Genomic DNA, 25,462 nt, shown 5'->3' with positions numbered 1-25,462 from the left:
TCACTTCATGGCAAATAGATGGGGGAAACAGTGGAAACAGTGTCAGACTTTATTTTTGGGGGGCCTAAATCACTGCAGATGGTGATTGCAGCCATGAAATTAAAAGATGCTTACTCTTTGGAAGAAAAGTTATGACCAACCTAGACAGCATATTCAAAAGCAGAGACATTACTTTGCCAACAAAGGTCCATCTAGTCACGGCTATGGTTTTTCAGTGGTCATGTATGGATGTGAGAGTTGGACTGTGAAGAAAGCTGAGTGCTGAAGAATTGATGCTTTTGAACGGTGGTGCTGGAGAAGACTCTTGAGAGTCCCTTGGAATGCAAGGAGATCCAACCAGTCCATCCTAAAGGAGATCAGTCCTGGGTGTTCATTGGAAGGACTGATGCTGAAGCTGAAACTCCAATACTTTGACCACCTCATGCGAAGAGTTGACTCATTGGAAAAGGCCCTGATGCCTGGAGGGATTGAGGGCAGGAGGAGAAGGGGACAACAGAGGATGAGATGGTTGGATGGCATCACCGACTCGATGGACATGAGTTTGGTTAAACTCTGGGAGTCAGTGATGGACAGGGAGGCCTGGCATGCTGCGATTCATGGGGTCACAAAGAGTCGGACACAACTGAGCGACTGAACTGAACTGATAAGTTATGTAATATAATAAATACCGAACTAAAGCCATAGTAAGCATTTGTGAACTTCGGGATAAATCTATGTATAATTCAATGCTAATTCTAACAACATAAAGCTCTTTGATTAAATTAAAGGGTTGGGGAATTTAGAGGGGAAGGCATGTAACCCAGGGTGGGTTAGCAACCAACTAAGACCTGTGGGTAACTGAAGCATGCACCTCATAGAACTATGAGCATGCAACTCAGAGAACACACATCTACGAGTTAAATCCAGAGGACTGAGGGATTTGGTATTCATGTACCAACTCCTTTGCTACAGTCCATGGGTTCACAATTTAAGCCCTCCAGGGGGCATTGATTCCAAAGTGCTTTAGCATGACATGTGGATGGAGCAGCAGATTCCAAGTTCAATACCTCCTATACGTATTGGCAGTTGAAATTCAGCTGCTGGGCACAGGTGAGTAACTTTAAGTGGGGCCTCCCAAATTGAAAAATAGATCTGACTCATGTCAAAGCCATTGGTTTCTGAATCATGCCTTACTAATACAAATCTTACCAGGTGTTTTTTCCATGACTGAATGAAATTTTAGATTGAAATCGCAAGGTCTTTTGGACTGGCACTTCCCTGCATCTTCTCCAGAGGAAGATAAGACTCTAAGAATCCGCTGTAAATTTGGCCTTAATGTTTCTTGTTAAAGCCAAAAGTTTATAATCAGCCAGGTTTATTGTTGTGTAGACACCCTACATTTACTGGATGTGCTAGGAACTGTTGACCGCCTTGACCAAGCACAATAATGATTTGCATGAGCCGTCTCAGTCGGAGGTCCTGATAAGGAAAATGGTGCTGTTTCAGAAAACTAACCTGGAGAATCTACAAGGGGCCAGCAAGAAGGAGGAGATGCCCATCCATAATATGTCCTGCCAAACTCCCAGAAACCTTGCTGGAATTCAGATTTGCAAGTACAGAAGGAAGTACCCTTGTTGTTGGTCAGTTGTGTCTGATTCCTTGTGACTACAAAGAGTAGTCTGTAGCCTGTACAGCTGTAGCCTGCCAGCTTCTTCTGTCCAAAGAGTTTTCCAGGCAAGAATTTTGGAATGGGTTGCCATTTCCTTCTCCAAGGGATCTACCCAACTCAGGGATCAAACCCGTGTCTCCTTCAAGTCTCATGCATTGCAAGCAGATTCTTTACCACTGAGCCACCTGGGAAAGCCGTCCTTCCATCCTGGAAGGATCCTGAGTCAGACCAAATAAGGGTACAAGCAAAAGCCAGAGACTGTCTGGAAAGCTAACTCCATTACCATTAAACCTGAGACTGTAAACCACATAGCAGAGCAGTTCTCCTGTTCTCTTATGCTGCTGCTCTCTGCCCAGGCACCCCTTACCAATAAAGTCTTTTGCTTTGTCAGTACACGTGTCTCTTTAGACAATTCATTTCTGAGTGTTACACAACAGCCCATTCTCAGGCCCTGGAAGGAGTCCCCATTCTGGTAAAATATGCCGCATTCATTTCATAAGCTCTTTTTTGTGTATGTGCGTGATCCAAATATGGAATGAAATGAGTGTGCAGCAAATTCTGGGTACCAGTTAAACAGCAAAGACACATGCAGTGGGGAAGAAACAGCCTTTGGCAGAATTGAGCCAAGAGCGGCTTTAGGCAAGTACTGCTTTAGGTGTTTAATTTTTACTCATTCTCGTGCCTTTTTAATGTAACAGACACCTAATCCCCTCTTGCTGTCCCCTCACCCAATTTCTTGAGGCTTAGAGGTACTACCTGCTCTTTGGCAGACAGCTGCAAATAAAATTTCAAAGTCTAAGCATGTGTTTGCTCACTTAATTAATGTAAGCAACAGAGAACTAAATCTGAACTTTGGAAAAACTCTGTTAATAAATAACTAATAACAGAATTGTCAGAATGTAGAAAGCAACACGGGGGAAAAACATCCCAGGGTTTGCAATAGCCCAGGAAAATGTTCTCTCGGCTTGTTTGCATCAGTGATTATGAACAACATGCTAAATCTGTACTTCAGAAGTCTATATATGACTACTATAAATCTGGGGCAAATGATCAGGAAACCTTGGCTGATAATATTGCAGCATTTTCCAGGTAAGAATATTTTTAAAATCATGTTTTAAAATTATACAAAGATATTCTATCAAAGCACAATATTTCGGTTTTAATAATGATGGTATGGACTTACTTGTTTAGATATTATGTTTAGTAGAGAGGGGAAATTCATGGGGCTGTGAGAAATATTAGGCTTTAAACTTGCTTGGAAAATAGCTAACCCTAAATTTCCTCACTTCGAATTATGTGGATAATTCATTTAACTGTGTATAAAAATGGTGATAAATTCTGATGATTCCATTCTCTTTTTCTCCGACAGTCTAATTTATGGTGTAGGAAACTGTTAGTATTAAACAGGAGACAACTGTCTTATCTGGACAAACCAGATCAGATGGTTGCCTCAAATGTTCCCATCATGCTGGTTTTCCATTATCATTCATTTTGATTACTGTTTTCTGAATTTTTACTTTAGATTCAAGTTTGTCTATATGGCATTAATCTTTCACTTTGTGGTTTCTTTTCTCCTCCAAAGGGCTTCATCTCTCGTCCCAAATTAGTTTTCCACTGACTTTCATATTTCAAAGCCCAAGATGGTGGATGTCACAGCTTATGCAGTTAGGAAATGGTTTATTTGCTGGAGCAGGGGAGGGGAGTCCTCAGTACACTACAGTCTATGAGGCTCATGCACCTTTAGTGAAGCCAGTAAATGTGGGCACTCATGGATGGTGATAAACAAAAAAGGCAAAAAGTATCCAGGTGAAAGAATCTGCCTTTATTCCTGATTTCTGCTTTAGCCTAGAGCAAAATCACTCAAGCTCATTTTTCTATGTGTTTGTTAGGAGAAATGAAATCATTCTAACCACAGTGGTTCCCAGCAAACAGCACCAAATCACCTACAAATCAGTGTAGGAGCCTGAGAGTGGGGTGAAAGGCAGGGGAGGCTTCCCCAAACTCCTTCAAGCCTTGACTTTGTCTCAGATCTTTCCTGGGACACAAATGAGATTTAATAAATGCTAGGGAGCCATGGCAAGGGAAAAGTTGGCACAGAGTGGAGCTGCTTAAACTTCTGATGATTTTATCCAACTGCTATGGGGTATTTCAGGTCCTTCAACGTTTTCTGCTCTCAGAAGTTGCCCCTACTTGGGCTCATCTCAACTCTGTTCACAAGTGATGTGGTTTGCCTTTTAGTAGTTTCCTGAAAGCAACACTTAAACCCAAATAGGTAATTTTAACCAAGGGAATCTCAGGGCCTTGGGAGGATAATGGAGTTGGTGTCCATCAGCATTCCTCAAGGCACAATGCTCAAGGGACCACCTAGTCCATTTTTGCACAGCCTTCCTCACCCTTTAAGGAGTGCTGGTTGGTTAATTACCTCACACATTAAGTATCTCAGTGGGTTCGATTCGATACATATTGAGGATAGAGTGAGCCAGGTGAAGAAAGTTCTTGTTCAGTGGAGCTTACATTTCAAGGGATGCACATTGACCTTTGGCCTCCATAATGCTGGTGGTTGAACTGGTGAAAAATGGACCCAGAACAATTGGCCCAATGGACATTTTCAAGATGGAGCAAAGGGCTGTAGCAAACCAGACACCTCTTCAACCCTTGAAATTCTAGAAAACTTGTGAGACACAGAAGACTGTGGTGACTTCTGTGTGGCCTGGAAAAGCACCTCACAACTTCTGTGAATTACACAGGTATCCCCAGCAATGGGTATTCCCAGCCTACTCAGCCTAAGTATTGAGTGAGTAACTTAGGGACAGGACACAGACAATGAGAAGGGGTTTTAAATGCCACCTTTTCTATGAACCTTGATCATTCTCTTTTGTTCAGCTTTAAAGGAGGGTAAAATATACTAATAGACTCATTTTTTTATCTTCTGGAGGATAGGGGATTATTATCAACCACCTGAGGAGTTTTTATTACAACACACATTGCCTGTTTAGCATCTCCAATCCTTTTTTGTTGTGTAACTTGCTGGATGAACTTTCAGTTCTTACCCTGTATCATAAAGCTGATCACGTGGAGGTAAAATAGATGTTCTGCCAGGTGGTGGCTTTGGCTTGATGGGATGAAGGCAATCAATCTGAAAGCTCTCATTCTAATCCAAATGAAGATGACAAACCAAGCAAACCTCAGATAACCCGCTGTGACACACGACAGAGTATTTTAAAGACAGTTGTGAAATTGATAACCTCCCTATCCCAGGGGTATAGCAAAAGGTGTGAATGCACAATGACACCTTTTATCTCTGCACCCATCTCTGAAAACCACCTTTTGAGGTTCTGGGGGCACAGACCAGTTAGGTGACAAAGCAGTTGCTTGGAGATATTTTTGGGTAAGACCTGAGGCTGTAATAACATTGTGTCTGCTTCTCCCCACCCCCACCCCCCCAAAAGGACAAATAAAGTCAAATAGAACTACCCAAAGAACAGAGCTTCCTATTGCAATTATGACAGGAACAATGAAAAATGTCAGCTTGTTAGATTTCATGTGGCCTGAAAGTTTGGAGTTAATTTTCAGAAGAATAGTTCTTAGATTCTCTTACACATTAACCAGGGTTATAATGTGAGAAACACATCATCTTTCTCAACCATGGTCTGCACACATTTTGTGGCTTCTTGTGAAATTATCTGGTGGAATATGATTCTCCGATTTGGGTGTTTATAAGTCATGTGATATTAGTAAAGGAAGCTCATCGTCCCTAATGCACTTAGTGACACTGAAAATTGCATGGATTTTCTCAAATAAGAGGTGGCAAAAGTGACATCATTCCCTCTCTTAAGTATTTGAAAAGCAATATACATTCACCAGGGGCATTGTTAGTGTTCTCATAGGTGTAAATGTCACAGAATCATTCAGCTACTTGGCACCACAGGTAAGCAAGCTGATTTTTCTCTTGCATTATAAAAAGCAGTTAATTGTCTCATTTTTTGAAAAGTCACATGGCAAGAGATCTCATATCAGCTCCATCACCTTCTCATCCTTCTCCCTCTTCATCATTTCTTCTCCCTCCTCTTCTCTTCATCTCCCTCCCTCTCCCCTGGAAATCTCTCACTCACCCCACTTTGGACCTCAAAGCGGTGGTTTTTTATCCAGACATGTGTGACAAACTACACACACAAGCACACACACACACACACACACGCATATTGCAGGAGATTCACAGGCCTTCTGAAACTTATCTACACATGGAGGCACTCCGAAAAAGGCTTGAATGTTTGAATATAGTATTTACCCGGCTGTGTTTTCTTCCGACTTAAATTCCTTCTTCCTTTACCAAGTGTCTAAGAAGTATCAATATTCCAGTTAAATGTTTTAAAGATCTCTCAATATTGAGAAACAAATGGTAACAAATAAGATTTTAGAACGTGTAGTATATTTTATGTATACATATACACAATTTATGTATGTATATATATGTTATGCATTTTTAATGCTTAGAATAAGTAATTCATGTGGAGAAAGTAAGATGCAATATGATACTCATTTTTATTGCTTAGTTGCTAAGTTGTGTTGCACTCTTTTGTGACTCCATGGACTTTAGCCCACTAGGCGCCTCTGTCCATGGAATTTTCCAAGGAAGAATATTGGAGTGGGTTGCCATTTCCTCCTCCAGGGGATCTTTCTGACCCAAGGATTGAATCCGAGTCTCCTGCACTGGCAGGCAAATTCTTTTCCACTGAACCATTTGGGAAGACATGATCATCTTACAATACTTGTAAATCATTAATTCACTGTGTTGAGTTGGTGGGATTCAATAACAGCACAGAACTTCAAAGCTGGGTGATGAATGGGTTTCTTCCTTCATCAATGTACTTCCTCTTGGGGACCCGATTTATGATAACATAAAATTGAGGCCCTTGTTGGATGTTAAAATGATTTCCACTTTTGCACCACTTCATTTAAGAAACCTTTGAAAAATGCTTATTATTCAGCTGGTTCGATTGTTTTGTCAATCTTCATTTTTTTTTCCAAAGTGGAAGTCCCATAAAAGCAGAGTCTAAGGTTGTAGTAAGCTAGTTTTATGTAAGACTGTGAAAAAATAACTTAAATTGGGGATGAGATTGGGTGGGGCTTGCAGAACTATTGGAATTACCTGACAAGGTTACGTTGTAATCGCTCTTTGGAACATTTCAAAATGTGAAGGACTTTTTAGAAAGCATACATTTTCCACGCCATTGATCTTATCTAATTTGGTCTAGGAATTGCATTTTGTGCTGTTGGTTGATGCCTCTGTAATGTCATCCTCAGGGCCGGAAATTATATGTGTGGGAAGCAAGAACACAGTTATTAAAGTGACTTCGCCACCTTGTGGACAAGCATGAAATTGCTGCCTGTAGAGGAAAGGGTTGAGCCTTGCCTGATTCAAGGGGAACGGGATATCTGAAAATGTTCCTTCTGACACACAAACACACACACGGCTAATGCCCTGCAGCTCTGTGTGTGCTCTTCATAAAAGCTTCCATTGTTTTCTCAGCTCTAAGTAAATATTAATGCCTTCCAAGGCCAGCATGCCAACGACTGCTATTAAATCTTTTTCTCTCATTCTAATAATACACTTAGAGATGACTGGTAGTAAAAATTCTCTTCAAGGTTTCTGCATCTCCCCATTCTGAATGGAGATCAAAGAATCATGCTGTGAGGGTCAGTTGGGAAGAAAAGACTTCCAGCAGCAGAGCATGTGGTGTGACAGAAAATCAAGACAATTATGTTGTTCAAAGGAATTGCAGAGAAATCACCGTTAAACTTCTTTATTATGTTTTGCAGGGGTTGGATGTTTTTACTTTGTTATGTGAGGAAGGATTATATTACAGACCCTTAGCTATTCCTCAAAGCAACATTAAGGCAGAATTTCTTCTTCCGCTGGAGGAAGTAGGCTTCAATTAAGTCTTGGGAGGTTCCATTTATTTTGGTGACTCTGTTACTAAATCACACTTCACTGTATTAATGAAAAATCTTGATCTATCTGGAAGCAGAATTAAATCTAAGTCCTGAAAGGTGAGTGCTAGTTAGGTATATATGCATGTGTACTCACAGGTTTATTGCCTAAGTGCTCATGAGAAACTGGGGCTATATTTTCTTTAGTTTTAATCAATTACTAATGAGGAGAAAATAATCCTGAACAAATAGGAGGTATAAATTTTGCAGAAAGAAAAGAGAACTAGTTTTCCTGTAAATTTTACTAGTTTGTTTCTTGGTTTGTTAGTAACTTGTATTGCTACACAAAAGAACTGCAGAAAAAAATAATTTAAGATAATGGTCAGGGGTCAAAAATTCTTTAAGTCAAAAATTCCAGTCTCTGCCAAATACAATTTTTGGGGAAAATGCTGAATTAAACTAAAAAAAAAGCCCACCTTCCCTTATCATCATACTTCAATGGATACAGAATTCAGATCAAGGATTTTGAAGAAACCACATCATAATTTAAAAAGTTATTGCCTGAAGCTACTGTCTGTAAGAAAAAAGAACAGTTAACGTAGACAAAAGGTATCTTCTTAAATTCTAATCTAATCCCCATCCATTCTATACTGTCTTCAAAATGGCTCGGAAGAAGTGAAATGAAAGCTATGTTCACACAGAAACCTTTCAGTGAATGCTTGCTGCTGCTGCTGCTAAGTCGCTTCAGTTGTGTCCGACTCTGTGTGACCCCATAGACGGCAGCCCACCAGGTTCCCCCGTCCCTGGGATTCTCCAGGCAAGAACACTGGAGTGGGTTGCCATTTCCTTCTCCAATGCATGAAAGTGAAAAGGGAAAGTGAAGTCACTGAGTCGTGTCCAACTCTCAGCGACCCCATGGACTGCAGCCTACCAGGCTCCTCTGTCCATGGGATTTTCCAGGCAAGAGTACTGGAGTGCTTATGGTGGCATTATTTATTATCATCCCAAGTTGAAAGATTCCAAATATTCTTATCTTGAGAATGGATAAACTGTGCTACATTTTTACAATGGAATACTCACCATCAACTGAAAAGGACAATAATTGATGCTTGCAGCAATATGGATGAATCTCAAAAGTATTAGGCTAAGTTAAAGAAAAATGAAAGTGAAAGTCACTGTCTTGTCTGACTCTTTGCCACCCCATGGACTGTATAGTCCATGGAATTCTCCAGGCCAGAATACTGGAATGGGTAGCCATTCCCTTCTCCAGGGGATCTTCCTAACCTAGGAACTGAACCCAGGTCTCCCAGCTGAGCCACATCCCAAGCCTGACTCAAAATGCCATATACTAGAGTTGACTTTTGAATGTGGATTTGAACTTAGCAGGTTCGCATATACATGGATTTTTTTTTTTTTTTTAACACTGAAAATGTAGTACATGCTCTACAGTTGCTTGAATCTATGGATGTGAAATCAGAGATCTGGAGGATTCAACTGTAAAGTTATACACAGATTTTCCACTGTGCAAAGGACTGACCCACCCCACTATCCCTGCCTTGTTCAAGGATCAGTTATATATAGTTTCAGGACTAACTATATATGATTCCATTTTTATGATATTCTTGCAAAGTAAAACTATGGGAACAACAACAACAAAATGATCAGAGGATGTTAGGGGATTTGTTGAGGGAGAGTTTCACTGCAAAAGGAAATGGGGCAATTCTTCAGGATGGTGGAACTCTTCTAGATCTTGATTGTCTGGATATCCAAATGCGTTTCTCAAAGAGCAAAAAGCTGTAGACTCAAATGGATGACGTCTACGGTTTGTTAATTGTTCTTAACTAAGAACAATAACTTGAGAAGTTTATTATTAATCTTATTGATAACTTTCCATCTTAACAAGCATTAAAATTTCCTAATTTCCTTGAGCTTTGTGAAGTAATTTGCTTGCTGGGAAAAATACAAGACTATCTTCTTTTTCTGACTCAAACACTTGAAATTCTAAAACCTTTTTTCCACCCTCCTCCAAATTCTAGGTGGAAGCTATATCCAAGGATGCTCCGGAACGTTGCTGAAATAGACCTGTCGACTTCTGTTTTAGGGCAAAAAGTCAGTATGCCTATCTGCGTTGGGGCCACTGCCATGCAGTGCATGGCTCACGTGGATGGGGAGCTTGCAACAGTGCGAGGTAGGAAGAAGGTTCTCACTTAAAGGACAGAAACAAACTAACATTTAGTAACTGTCTTCTCTGTGTGCATCAAGCAAACACTTCCCTGGATGTTTTTATACTCACAATAGTTAAGCTGATTGACTGACATATAAATGCTTGTTCTTGCATGTCCTTCTCTTCTACCTTCTAGATGTGTTACTTTAGCAAGATACTCTTTGTGTTTCAGTTTTATTAGCTTTAAAATGGGGATAAAAATAATACCTACCTCCCTGGATTACTGTAAGGATTAACTGAGTTTTCACATACAAAGTACCAGTACCTGGCATGGAATAGTGGCTCACTGACTTTTATTCATATTATGAGTATTAATATCAACATCTCAAAAAATCGAGCTCTGAGAAAGGGACTCACCCATGGTGACACACAGGCAGTACAGAGATGGACTCAACTTCACATCTACCTGATTTTCAAAGCTCTTTTTGCTTCCCCTAAACCCACATGATTCTCACTGTAAAACAGCAAATACTGTGACTTGGTTGGTTGTGTTTTCTGCCATAGTTTGTTTATGGATGGGTTATATTCCCCCAAATAGAGTGTTTTCAACTGCTTTGGGAGGGAATAATGAGAAATTCAAATATGAAAGCAGAAATTCCTAATTATGGGTAATTTGTCAACTTCCCAGTCTGCTAGCAACTATGGATATTTGAAAAGGTATGTGCAGTGATAAATCTCCCCACATTCTGCTTCAGAACATGTATGAAAGTTGGTAACAAATTTTATCTGATTTTTTTTTTATGCTAAGGAAGGCACGTAGGAGAAGGAAATGGCAACCCACTCCAATATTCTTGCCTGGAGAATCCCATGGGCAGAGGAGCCTGGCAGGCTACAGTCCATGGGGTCGCAAGGGTCGGACACGACTTAGTGACTAAACCAAGGAAGGCAGGAAATTCAGGACCAAAGAGCAGAAACTAAATACTCTTTTAAAAGCATTTTAATTCTAAGAATTAAGGAGCTTGTGAATTCACTTTCCTCCTTGAAATGTCTTCCACAAACTACTGCTTTGAATATCAGCCTGACAGAATGATATTGTGCTGGAAAGATTTAGGTCTTTAATTTTGGGACTACAGAGACAAGTGACCCTTGGAGCCCCAACCATTTGTCTACAGTAATCCTGAAATATGGAGAGAGAGAAGGGAAAAAAAGGAGAAATGGTATTGGTCTACTTAAAATTTGGATAAGAGAGAACTTCTCAAACATGTTATAGATCACAAACAGTAAAACAAAAGCAAACAATTCAACATACACACAAAAATGGAAATTTCCAAACTCTCAAATTTCTATAAAAGATTAAAACAAATGGTTAACCAAAATGAATGAAAAAATATGAGACTGCAAAAGGTTAATGTCCTTCCTATGTGAAGAGCTTTATGTTTGAATAATAAAATAACATATAACCCCCAAATGGAGGAAAAGATGTAAATGAAAAAATTAAAATAGGACATTCACAAATGGAGACATAAAAATGGCCAATAAACATGTTAAATATATAAAAATTTTTATCATATCCATAATTATCAAATAAATATAAATTATAATATTTTGTTTTCTGAATATCATATTCTTTTAAGATTAGACAGTGGCATGAGGTTATGTTGAAACTGCATTTTTAAGAGAAACCTATATGCAGGTCAGGAAGCAACAGTTAGAACTGGACATGGAACAACAGACTGGTTCCAAATAGGAAAAGGAGTACGTCAAGGCTGTATATTGTCACCCTGCTTATTTAACTTATATGCAGAGTACATCACGAGAAACGCTGGGCTGGAAGAAGCACAAGCTGGAATCAAGATTGCTGGGAGACATATCAATAACCTCAGATATGCAGATGATACCACCCTTATGGCAGAAAATAAAGAGGAACTAAAAAGCCTCTTGATGAAAGTGAAAGTGGAGAGTGAAAAAGTTGGCTTAAAGCTCAACATTCAGAAAACGGAGATCATGGCATCTGGTCCCATCACTTCATGGGAAATAGATGGGGAAACAGTGGAAACAGTGTCAGACTTTATTTTTTTGGGCTCCCAAATCACTGCAGATGGTGACTGCAGCCATGAAATTAAAAGATGCTTACTCCTTGGAAGGAAAGTTATGACCAACCTAGACAGTATATTAAAGAGCAGAGACATTACTTTGTCAACAAAGGCCCATCTAGTCAAGGCTATGGTTTTTCCAGTGGTCATGTACGGATGTGAGAGTTGGACGGTGAAGAAGGCTGAGTGCCGAAGAATTGCTGCTTTTGAACGGTGGTGTTGGAGAAGACTCTTGAGAGTCCCTTGGACTGCAAGGAGATCCAACCAGTCCATCCTAAAGGAGATCAGTCCTGGGTGTTCATTGGAAGGACTGATGCTGAAGCTGAAACTCCAATACTTTGGCCACCTCATGCGAAGAGTTGACTCATTGGAAAAGGCTCTGATGCTGGGAGGGATTGGGGGCAGGAGGAAAAGGGGAAGACAGATGATGAGATAGTTGAATGGCATTGCCGACTCGATGGACATGAGTCTGAGTAAACTCCGGGAGTTGGTGTTGGAGAAGGATGCCTGGCATGCTGTGATCATGGAGTTGCAAAGAGTCAGACACGACTGAGTGACTGAACTGAACTTAGAAGGAGTATAAAGTGGAATAATCTTTCTAGAAAATAGTTTGGCACTGTTTATCAAAGCTTTAAAAATACCAATTCCATGTGGTGCTATAAATTTCCTCTAGGAATTCCAAGGAAATAATTATGATTTGAGGAATGACATTTTTTCAGGAATTTTTATGCCTGTTATTATTATTATTTAAGTATTTGCCTATTTGGCAGAGTCAGGTCTTAGTTAAGGCATGAGGGATCTTTTGATGCAATGCAGATTTGCAATGAAATTTCAATGTGGGGTCTAATTCCCTTACCAAGGATGAAAACCAGGCCCCCTGCATTGGAAGTGTGGAATCTTGGCCACTGGACCACAAAGGAAGTCCCATTTCTGTTATTTTTAATAAGAAAAAAGTTATGAAAATAACTCAAATGTCCCAGAATTAGAGATTGGTTGCAAAAAAAAAAAATAGGATGCATAAAAAATGGGGTAAACATTAAAAATTATATGAAAGGAAGAGTTGACCGGCATAGAAATATGTTACAATATAAGAATTTTTAAAAAAGCAGGTATAAACAATATTAAGGTCCTAGAATATATTTATTTTTGAGGACCAAGAATGTAGACCACATTTTACAAAATTTTATTTGTGGGTTATGGATATTCTGATTATAGTAATCAGATGTGACTCTATAACCTTATTTTTGGTCTACATGTATAGAATTTTCTTTGAACTAGAAAAGTGCAATAAAAGCTAAATTTAAAATAGAGAAAACTGGAGAAGGAACCATGGAGAGAATGGATGAGAATGGAAGGAAGTGAAGAAGGTAATAAGCAAAGCTTACTGAATTGATAAAACACCCTGAAGCTGCAAATTATTTTTACATAAGTCACTATATCTGCTATTTGACAGGTGTCACTGTCCTGGATAGGTGAAGAGTTGGTTCCATACAGAGCAAGTTTTCATAGTTAGTGATTAATATGACTTATTCTCCAACTCACTTCTGATGATTCCAAGGTCACTACTCCTTTTTACTGGGAGTAAGGTGGGAAGAAAAATGAGAAGAAAGCTTACTTAGAAACTACTTTGACAGCCTAGGCATGACTGTTTTATCTAACACTATTTTCTGCCAGCACTAACTCTGAGGCATTATTGAAGGCCTATCGGAGTCTTACCCCTTTAGATTTATTTATCAAGCACTTAATACCATGCTCCTGGCACTTTTCTAAACACATTACAAGTATTAAAGCATCACATCCTCCAAACAGCCCAAAGAGGGAGGTACTATTATTAGGCCCAATTTATTCATGAGAAACTGAAGCACACAGCAGATGGTGAGGGTCACAAAGCTGTGTGAATTTATAAATGATACAGATAGGATTCAGACCTAGGAAGTCTGGCTCCACAGTTTGGGCTGTTAGCCACTTTGTGTTGCTTTTAATTTCCAGAAAATCCCAGAAGTGTTATGAGAGGAGGCCCATTTATCTGTAAATCACAATTCCCTGAAAGTGAAAGTCGCCCAATCGTGTCCAGTTCTTTGTGACCCCATAGACTATATAGTCCATGGAGTTCTCCAGACTAGAATACTGGAGTGGGTAGCTGTTCCCTTCTCCAGGGCATTTTCTGAATCCAGGGATTGAAATCCAGGTCTCCTACATTGCAGGTGGGTTCTTTACCAGCTGAGCCACCAGGGAAGCCCTAAAGGTAAAAGGGAATTAATATGCCATTTAAGGTGCAGGCAAAGCAGCCTGTGCCTACCCCAGGAGAATGCAGGAGAGTGAAACACTTGATAGACATTAGGATAAGGCGGAACAGGCAGAGCAAATGATGTAGTGACACTGAGAACACAGAGGAATTCGCAATGAAAGGGTATACACACTGGCTTCAAGAAGCTAAGATCCTGAACAGGTTCTTGTCAGGCTACCGACACGACAGTTTGTATTCCATATTTGTAGTAGAATCATCCCTCAAGGATTTCAACATTCTTAAGGTTTTCTTCTATGTTCCTATCACTGTCTATGGATTGATGGTCTATGTAATATGGCTATTAATCCTCCAAACTGGTGGTGATCAGCTCTTAACAAAAAGGGCTCCTTGGTTTGTACGTGTTGGTTGTGGAATGGATAGATTATTCAGAAGGAAAGAATGTGTGTCTGGAACAGATGCTATTGATGCCCATCATATATTCCTTTGTTACTTCCCATTTCTATCAGAATATGCAACTTTTTGCCTAATATTTTCTCTGGCAACAAGAGCTGATGCGGGTGGTGTTTGGAAGTTGGTGAATGGAAGGGCATGCTTCAGGCTGGTGGAAAAATACTCTAGCTCTCTTTGATCAGGGTCACCGAAGCATTTTCCCATCCTACAACCCAGGGTTTCCCCAGTAAGACTGGGCCCCAGTTGCCTTCAGAAGTCACCTGCCCAATATCACATACATTTCCTCTTTCACTTTCCCATTCATTCAGCTCAGCTTGTGATCATTTCCAAATAAAAGTCTCAGGCTCATAGCACTGTCTCATTGTCAGCTTCTGGAAGAATGCAAACCAAGACAGTGGCTAACTGAATATTGATACAACCACAGGCATTTTAAAAGTGGAGGGATGCTTGTATTTGGTAGAGATTGTTTCTTTCTCTCAAAACTGAGAAAATCAATATGGAATTATGCAGCTAATATTTGATTTACTCTATTGTTTCCAAATATGGGAATACTCTCAAGCTAGCTTGATCTTTGGGGAGATTATGAAATCTATGGATGTTGTTGTGAAGGACTTTTTTTCTCACTCTCCTAATTATCTGGCCCTTAATGTAGCTTTCTTGTTTCCAGGGTCTTGGTCCCTAGCTAGCAGGAGAAATTGAAGCCAAGTTTGGAGAATAAGTGGAGAAGGAAATGGCAGCTCACTCCAGTATCCTTCCCTGGAAAATCTCATGGACAGAGGAGCTTGGTGGGCTGCATGCAGTCCATGGGTTCGCAAAGAGTCGGGCACAACTGAGCGACTAACAACACTTGGAGAATAGGTGCTAGTTAGCAGCCCTTTCTGAAGAAAGGACTCCCCCTAGCTTGGTCAGTAAGAGTAAGTGAAGGATATTCAAATCCCCAGGGAATGGTCTGGCCTGAATAATTAGAATGAGCGGCTAGAAAGTTCTGAAAGTTGTCATGGTGCCAGGGTCTCACTATGCTGCAGACTTCTTCATGGAGCCCTGCTTCAGGGGTCCTTTGGTCTTTCTCCTTACCACTGTGGGACATGTCCCCAGTACCAACGAAGCCCAAAACAGAGCTCTTTGTTTTTACATGACTCTGTTATTGTAGAGTGACCAATGGAGCTACACTTTCTTTCTTTCCAAAATGGCAATGAGCAGAGGGTTGCCAAATAAAATACAGAGAGCTAGTTGTAGTTGCATTTCAGATAAAAATTCATTTGTAACAGGGTATCCTATGTTTATTTGCTATAGCTGGCAACCCTACTTAAATAAGAGATCTTACCTCTAGATGTTCTTGTGAGAATCACATGAGATAAATGTTGGGAAAAGCTTCCTGAAGTGGGGCTCAACTTTCATTTGCCCCTGAGATTCCAAGTCCCTAAAATATTTCTCTTCCATACATTCCACACATCAGAAAAGTACACTTCATTTATATCTTAGTGGAAGTAAAGAATGCTCTTTTTACTTTGCTTAATCCTCAAAAAATGGCTTTTAGGGCCAGGTTGGTAATGTAAATGTGCAAGGAGAGATGAAGTTGAGAAAACAACAATGCAAGCTCAGTGGTAGAGAGGATACCATGCCTAGAGTGCATATTCCATGGAAGGAGGGTAGCCCCATCTTGCCTCCAGCTAACTGATGCGCTATGGGAATGAGAATGTGGGTTTGCCAAATCTTCAAAAAAAATTTTTTAAGGAGAAGCCAGAAACCTTGATTTTTATGTGCAATCTCCTGGTTTTTAAATGTTGGCAAATAAATCAAAATTCTTTAAAACACTGTTTGGGGCAACAATGTGTGGGCCAAAGTAAATACTTTTTTGGGCTACAACTGTCCCCTGGGCTGCCAGGCTGGGGCATCTGATTTATGTGGAAATTCACCACTAACTAGTTTCGCTCCTTGAGGCGGGTCATTTTCACTCTCTGTGATTACACTTCTGCACCGATAAAGTGAGCTGCTTATGCAAGAGCAGTGGTTTATTTCAGGTGTCCCAAGGAGCTGGAGTTGTTTCCAAGTATCTCAGGGAAGTTAAGTGTGTCACTGAGCACACAGCTACTTTTGTTACTTATTGGGATTCAAAAGAGTAGCCCTTCAAAGAAAGGGTTCTGTTGCTAAGACAGAAACAAAGAAAAAGTATTCAAAAGTAGAAAACTCCCAATGGTCTTTACAATTTTTTCAGAATATAAATAAATTATTTTGTTCCACTTTTAAAAATGTCATCAAATACAAAAAGAGAGACCAAAGTAGAGACCTGCCCTTCCTTACATTTCTGAAACCTCCTCCCAGCCTGCTTACTTTCAACTGTATGCCAGCTCTAGAGGATAGAGACTGTGGAGTGAGTATCTGCCTACACTGGATTTTTATTTCTTAAAGCTGCCTTCTTGGTTTGAAGGAGACTGATCAGATAAGTATTTATCTCTGGATCTTGCTGAAAACAAATAGGTGTTTTAAAAACATATAAATTTAAAAAGTGATACTTCAAAGTCTTGTGGAAAATTATGATAGCCAACATTTATTTAGCAATTAGTATGTGCCAGGCAATTTGAATTTTTAACCATCTATCCCCTAGTGCTGTCTTAAAATGTGTGAGCCCAAAGCACTTTATCCAACTCCTGTGGATGTGGAAACTGAGGCTTGGAGAGATTAAATGCCTGATTCAAGATTATTAATCACAATACACAATGTTGTCTATAATACTCTGGCCAGTTACTGATATTACTAAAAGTCATATCAGTCTAATTGCAGCAAGACCCCTACAGCAAGCTGTATGTTATATAGTCTTGGAATATTAACTGCAAATGTTCTATGTTTTTATAGCATTATCCCTTTAGTTTTGAGAGTATGGAATAAGCCACAGGATATGAAACTTATTAGGAAATAGGAAACTTGTGCAAAATTCAGGTGCTTAAACTTTAAACAAACAAAAATTAAAATTCTTTTAAGATGGAAGGGGGGCTTCCCAGGTGGTGCTAGTGGTAAAGAACCAGCCTGCCAAGGCAGGAGACATAAGAGACAAGGGGTCGATCCCTGGGTTGGGAAGATCCCCTGGAGGAGGGCTCCAGTATTCTTGCCTAGAGAATCCCATGGACAGAGGAGCCTGGCAGGCTATAGTCCCTGGCTGGTTAAAGCCCATAAGGTTGCAGAGTCAGACATGACTGAAGTGACTTAGCACACACACATGCAAGATGGAAGGAGTAACCAGGAAACATTCAGTGGAAAACAGTTTGCCATGCACAGTGTTATGAATAAGAGGTTATTGATTGCAACGGATGTCAATATTTTAATAATTGATAATTATTATAACATTTAAGAGCTTCCCCAGTGGCTCAGTGGGTAAAGAATCTGCCTGCAAAGCAGGAGAAACAGGAGATGCGGGTTTGATCCCTGGGTGGAGAAGATCCCCTGGAGGAGGAAATAGCAACCCATTCCAGTATTCTTGCCTGAAAAAGCCTGATGGCCTACAGCCCAAAGGGTTGCAAAAAGTCAGACATGAACTTTTCAGTTCATGTCAGACTGAACAATTAAGCAAGCAATAATATTTAAGTAGTCATATAAATGCCCCTACTTATAATGGCATATCTGTTTGAAACTCTATTAGACTGGGTTTTAATTTTTAAGTTTTATTCTTCATATAAACCTCAGGGATGAATACAAAATCATTTCTCCAAAATATTATTATATTGAAACAAATAGAAATAATAAATACAAATGCTAGTAACACATAAAGAAAGTGATCTCATTAGGTTAAATTTCCATCTTGCAGAATAAGTAGAGTATATCTGATTCCTCAGAGAACCAATTAATAAAATGTTTACTATAGCACTGTGAAAATCTCTCTGGTTTTATGCACAGTGGATGCAGTAAAATTTTATTTCATTTCCCATGGAGGTACATTAGCTCTTTTGCTCTGTTTAATCATGGGAAATAATAATGAAAGGAAAAAAAGAGATTAAATATTTACTTATGCTTTTGCATCTGACTTGCTATGTGAACAAATACCACATGAGGGAGTGCTGGGACCTCAAATAGAGAAAAATTAAAACCTACCTAATGCGTTCCAGGAATCCTCAGCATATTAGTAAATTCTTATTAAACTGTCAGAAAAAAAAAAGGGATTTAAAAAAGAAATTCTTACCCCTGGATGCAATTAGAGGCTACCACACAGGATTTGATGGGCCATAAAACCATTAAATCTAAACAGTTTCTTTTTGAGCCTAAAAGGGCAGAACATTCCAAAGTGAAGTTTTGGGACTCAGTTGTGACTTGACCACCTATTAAGGTGCAGGTGGAACAGATTGCAGAGTGGCACAAAGGCCCCAAAGAGCTGAATTAGGGTGTAGGTGAGAGATTTAGCTGTTGAATTTTCTGGATTTTCTGAGATTAAGTGATCAACCTTAACACTGAGTGAAAGACCATTCAGCAAGAAAAATTGTCATTTCCTTTGCTCAAGGCCCAAATGATGTATTTTTGAAAGCTTTATTGATTTATATATTTATGTGTTGTACTAGGTGACCAAGTATATATGAGGAAAATATCACCATAAGTTTTAATTTTAACCAAATCCAGGAAAAGCACCAGATTTACTTTAAATGAAACTTTCACTATTTCTGAAGTGAGTACCTTTTATATACCAGGTACTTGAACTTCACATCCCTATCATTAATCCTCACAATAGACCTGTGCGATCATTATCATTTATCATTCTCCTCTTTTGACAGAGTGAAGGACACCCTTGACCAGTATTGGCCAGTGATTAAGATGGGGATTGAACCTAGATCTGTTTCACTCTAGACTCTGACCCATTGATTTGTCTTCAGCCATTATTGTATCCACTTTTACTGAGAAGAAACAAAAGTAAGGAGGAATAACGGAGAACAGATAGTTCATTAAAACTTTGTCCAAATTACGTCAGTTAAAAATTTGGAAGGGATTTATCTCTGGGTTTTCTATTTTGTTCCATTGATCTATATTTCTGTCTTTGTGCCAGTACCAATACTGTCTTGATGACTGTGGGTTTGTAGTAGAGTCTGAAGTCAGGCAGGTTGATTCCTCCAGTTCCATTCTTCTTTCTCAAGATTGCTTTGGCTATTCGATGTTTTTTGTATTTCCATTCAAATTGTGAAATTATTTGTTCTAGCTCTGTGAAAAATACCATTGGCAGCTTGATAGGGATTGCATTGAGTCTATAGATTGCTTTGGGTAGTATACTCATTTTCACTATATTGATTCTTCTGATCCATGAACATGGTATATTTCTCCATCTAGTAGTGTCCTCTTTGATTTCTTTCACCAGTGTTTTATAGTTTTCTATATATAGGTCTTTAGTTTCTTTAGGTAGATATATTCCTAAGTATTTTATTCTTTTTGTTGCAATGGTGAATGGAATTTTTTCCTTAATTTCTCTTTCTATTTTCTCATTATTAGTGTATAGGAATGCAAGGGATTTCTGTGTGTTGATTTTATATCCTGAAACTTTACTATATTCATTGATTAACTCTAGTAATTTTCTGGTGGAGTCTTTAGGGTTTTCTATGTAGAGGATCATGTCATCTGCAAACACTAAGAGTTTTACTTCTTTTCCAATTTGGATTCCTTTTCTTTTTCTGCTCTGATTGCTATGGCCAAAACTTCCAAAACATGTATAATATCATATATGAAATGAATCACCAGTCCAGGTTTGATGCATGATACTGGATGCTTGGGGATGGTGCACTGAGGTGACCCAGAGGGATGGTACGGGGAGGGAGGAGGGAGGGGGGTTCAGGATGGGGAACACGTGTATACCTGTGGCAGATTCATGGTGATATATGACAAAACCAATACAATATTGTAAAGTAACTTCCAATTAAAATAAATAAATTTATATTAAAAATATTTGGAAGGGAATAACTCTTTGCATTGCTGTAGTATAAAACTTTCATAACTTTTCTTGCCCTTATTTTCAACCTATTTAATGACTACTGTATATTTTGGATATTCTGATCATTTAAAATGATCAGAAGTCAGTAAACGTGCTCTTTCTGTACATATACTCATACACATTACATATACATACACATATACATATTGTATTGCTAACTCATTTCTGTCATGTCCGATTCTGTATGACCTCATGGGCTGTAGCCTGCTAGTCTCTTTTGTCCATGGGATTCTCCAGGCAAAGATACCGGAGTGGGGTGCCATTTCCTACTCCAGGGGATCATCCCAACTCAGAGATCGAACATGTGCCTCTTATGTCTCTTTTAGTCTCCTGCATTGGCATGTGGGTTCTTTACCACTAGCGTCACCTGGGAAGCTTTATATACATATATAATAATGATTATGGGCATCTTATATATCTGCACATATATAAATATATAATTCATATATAAAATTATTCAAAAAGTGATAGGTTCAGTGTTGAAATTACTTTGCAGCAAGAGAAACATTATTCATCTAAAACAGCTATTAAAATATTAGACTTCAGCTGTCTTAAAGACTAACATCAAATGAAATAATTTTTAGTATTTTGCACCAGAATTGAGCAGCTTTCTTGAGAGCATGAGATAGCTTCTTCTCAAACTATTAGTGCTCTCAAAGATATCAAAGTGTGACAGCAAGAAGTCAAAGGCTCACCTATAGATTCCAACATTCAGGGTGTCAAATTGAGGGAGGTTGATTGAAGTCACCATGTGTAAATCTGATACTCCTTGAAAACATCATTAAAAGGCATCTCACTGTTGTGTGGTCTTCATGCCAGCTGCCAGCTATGACAAGGCCTGGAGACTCAATAAAAATGAAAGAATTATAACCTGGGAATCATTACAGTAAAGCTAATGTTCTTGTCTATTGCAGAGTGCTGCCCCAGAGATAAAGTAGGAACAAAGAAGGGTGGGCTAAGATGTCATTAGGAAGAATTGTTCCGAAAATATTTCCACACAATGAAAAAGAGTTCTTGGTGTATAGTGACATTACGACCACTCAGTGTTATATTGTTTCAAAATCAGACCATGGAACTTCATGAAAACACTGGCTTCTTGGCCCTTTGGGGCAGGCTTTAAATTGGTTAAATTTTCTAAATTGTAAATGAATATTTTTGACCACTTCTAAAAAGGCCTCTTGATGAAAGTGAAAGTGGAGAGTGAAAAAGTTGTCTTAAAGCTCAACATTCAGAAAACGAAGATCATGGCATCCAGTCCCCTCACTTCATGGCAAATAGATGGGGAAACAGTGGAAACAGTGTAAGACTTTATTTTTGGGGGCTCCAAAATCGCTGCAGATGGTGATTGCAGCCATGAAATTAAAAGACGCTTACTCCTTGGAAGAAAAGTTATGACCAACCTAGATAGCATATTCAAAAGCAGACATTACTTTGCTGACTAAGGTCCATCTAGTCAAGGCTATGGTTTTTCCAGTGGTCATGTATGGATGTGAGAGTTGGACTGTGAAGAAGGCTGAGTGCCGAAGAATTGATGCTTTTGAACTGTGGTGTTGGAGAAGACTCTTGAGAGTCCCTTGGACTGCATGGAGATCCAACCATTCCATTCTGAAGGAGATCAGCCCTGGGATTTCTTTGAAAGGAATGATGCTAAAGCTGAAACTCCAGTACTTTGGCCACCTCATCTGAAGACTTGACTCATTGGAAAAGATTCTGATGCTGGGAGGGATCGGGGGCAGGAGGAGAAGGGGATGACAGAGGATGAGATGGCTGGATGGCATCACTGACTCAATGGACGTGAGTCTGAGTGAACTCCAGGAGTTGGTGATGGACTGGGAGCCCTGGCATGCTGCGATTCATGGGGTCGCAAAGAGTCAGACACGACTGAGTGACTGAACTGAACTGAACTGAAGTATTTCATGCATAATTATAGTAGAAGTTTTTTTCTTCCCTTGGATAACTGACTTTAGAACATTCTTTTTCTGAATAATCTAAATGATAGCTTTCAATGTTGAGACAATAATTTTAATTGTGTCTTTAACAAATCTGTGTAATAATAGCTTCCTAGGCAAACAAACTCTGACCCCCCTCAATTGCTAGTATGGTGAATGTTTATGCAAACACTTCAGTGTGTCAGACCCTGAGTTTAGAACCACACAACTTCTTGGTACATGATCACTGCATATTTTCCCCATTGCATAATGACTTCCTGTGCAGAGGACAAAATGGGTTTTCTCAACGAAATTTTCAGCACAGCTGTTTTGGTGACTAAGTTTTGCAGAAGCGTTTTAATCAAATGCACCTAAAAAAGCCCCTTTTTGCCCTTTCATAATATTATCCCTTTTCCTTAAACATATAATTTTGGAAGCTTAACTCACTTTTCCCATAAAGGAGAGTTATTTTCAAAGAAATAATCTGTACCCAAAGTAGCACATTGCTTAATTGTTCTGCTCTGGTTTATTCCACATGAGTTAATTTCCCAAATAACAGACATCAATTCCCATTGATAACTAATAGTTTACATTGCTGTTTTTGTGGTAGTGAATAAACATCATTCTCAAATGTATTATAAATCTCTTCCTTGTCAAGCTTAGAATGATAAACTTTAGTTTCATTTGATGATTTGGCATCTTATCTATATGTGTAATTCACCAGCTCAGTGGATATGAGTTTGAGCAAACTCTGGAGATCGTGAAGGACAGGGAAGTTTACTGTGCTGCAGTCCATGGGCTCTCAGAGTTGGACAAAACTTAGTGACTGAACAATTGTTTGCCCTGACATTAAACACTGAGAACTATTTTATAATTGGTAAATTTTGCCTTCTTATCTTTGAGAAATCTCTCTTACTCCTCATCTTCTATCACTTTAATTTTATTTTGTTGCTTGGTTTTTCTTTGAATCTGAAATCTAGGAAGCTAGCAAATTCTGGATAAGCAAGGTTATAAAATACATCTGATAATGCATGTCCAACTTTTTTGTGACCCCATGGTCTGTAGTCTGCCAGGCTCCTCTGTCCATGGGATTTCCCAGGCAAGAATACAGGAGCAAGCTGCCATTTCTTCCTCCAGGGGATCTTCCTGATCCAGGGATCGAACCCATGTCTCCTGGATTGGTAGGTAGATTCTTTACTACTGAGCCACCAGGGAAGCCCAAGGGGCTGTTGCTATAGTGCACTTTAGTTCCCTGACTTTAAATCTTACTAAGAGATAAATTAATAAGAAAATGTTGCAAAGTTACCTGTGTCCCTCTGCAGAGGAATAACAATGGAGAAGAAAAACACATTCAGCAGGACATGGCTGGCAATTGACAAGACACAAGCCAGCCCCTACCCACCCTGCAACTCCTGGTCAGTTTCTCCCTCTTGTTTCCTATAAGGTCCTATCTGTATTCAGGCCATTCGATATATCCAATAAACTTGCATGAGTCCTAGTGAAACAAGATATCCATTTCATTATTCTTAAAGTATAGTCCACAAAACAAATGTCAGTATTACTAGGAAGCTTGTTGGAAACACAGTACCTGAGGCCATATCTCAGACCACTTGGGTCAAAATCTGAATTTTGTCAACATCTGCATGTAATTCTTGTGTATGTTGAAGCTTGAGAAGCACTGGACAGAGACTGGAATGAAAGTTCTTGGTGGTTTCCAGCCAAAGGCATAGCTTAAATCCCCAAAGATGAAGTAGTGTTGGGTGTAGCTCAAATATTGTTTCCATCTGAAGGCCCTCCAAGACCTTCTGAGAGCCTCTGATTCTGTGATGATTGCCTGCAATGAGCAGGAACTGAGAAGCAGAGTCTAGATGCATGGGAGATGTGTACAAAGTAGTCTTTCTTTAAAGAACTGAAACAGGCAGATTTAGCATCTCCTGAGATTTAAGGTCACAATAGCCCTCCTATCTGCTTGCCTCCACATTCAGATTACTTGGATTAGAAATAAATGTTTTCTTTAAGGCTTGATGTAAAGTGAAACCCTGGCCAAACCTAGAAATACAATTGCATTTCAGCCATAGGGAGGATTTTGCCAACTTATGCTGTTTTGCAAAGCTATTTACCTGTTCTAGCCCAGCCAACGGAGGGCCAGTACTCCTGCCTGGAAAATCCCATGGATGGAGGAGCCTGGAAGGCTGCAGTCCATGGGGTCGCTGAGGGTCGGACACGACTGAGCGACTTCACTTTCCCTTTTCACTTTCACGCATTGGAGAACGAAATGGCAACCCACTCCAGTGTTCTTGCCTGGAGAATCCCAGGGACTGGGGAGCCTGGTGGGCTGCCGTCTATGGGGTCACACAGAGTCAGACATGACTGAAGTGACTTAGCAGCAGCAGCAGCCCAGCCAAATCACTGAACATTGGGTTTAGCCTTTGTTTCAACCCCAGAGGTGGCTGCATTCATATATAATATGAACTGATATAAACCTCAGTAGTTTACAGATTTCATAGTGTAGGACACTGAGTTAATTATATTGAATTTGGGGAGGCAGAATTAACTTGGTCTTATGCCAGATTATTGTAACCCATGTAGCATTTCCCCACCCTAGGGCATATGATTTAAGTCTAATAAAGAACTATTTGGATAGATCTAAGGATAATTTTTGTTAAACACAATGCACCAACATTTTCCACTAGCCCATAGCCCACTTTGATGTTGGGGGAGGGGTTAGAGCTGATAGTATTGATCTCATGATTTCCATATTATCATGCTTACAGTTGTAAAAGAGGAGAGAAACTAAAGAGTGTAGGGAAAATCTGAAACCTTTGCTTTCAGAAATTACTGCTTGATGGCTGGGCTTAGTGAATGCTATAACCGTTAATATCTTCTCCACAGTTCTTTTCATGGAAATCTGTAGACAGATGAAGAGCAGCCATGGGGAGTGGACAATGGCATATTTTTGTTGTAACTCCTAGAGTATTTGCTTTTGTCTTTTCACTGACTTTACAAAAAGATCATACCCTGGGAATGTAGGAATTTCCTCCTTT

The 25,462-nt window shown here is 39.5% G+C and overlaps 1 protein-coding gene across 1 annotated transcript in view; it reads left to right on the top strand.

Annotated features, from left to right (window-relative positions):
• Window positions 1-2,600: 2,600 nt before the first annotated feature.
• HAO1 (hydroxyacid oxidase 1) overlaps window positions 2,601-25,462 on the top strand; it is a 59,629-nt gene continuing 36,767 nt past the window's right edge. Inside the window, exons 1-2 of the mRNA XM_052651237.1 lie at window positions 2,601-2,737; window positions 9,616-9,767. Coding sequence (XP_052507197.1) covers window positions 2,601-2,737; window positions 9,616-9,767 — 289 coding nt within the window. The remainder of the gene's footprint in view (window positions 2,738-9,615; window positions 9,768-25,462) is intronic.

Source organism: Budorcas taxicolor, chromosome 13 (assembly GCF_023091745.1).
Source record: "Budorcas taxicolor isolate Tak-1 chromosome 13, Takin1.1, whole genome shotgun sequence".
Taxonomy (NCBI): domain Eukaryota; kingdom Metazoa; phylum Chordata; class Mammalia; order Artiodactyla; family Bovidae; genus Budorcas; species Budorcas taxicolor.
This window is presented reverse-complemented; position numbering and strand designations above follow the sequence as displayed.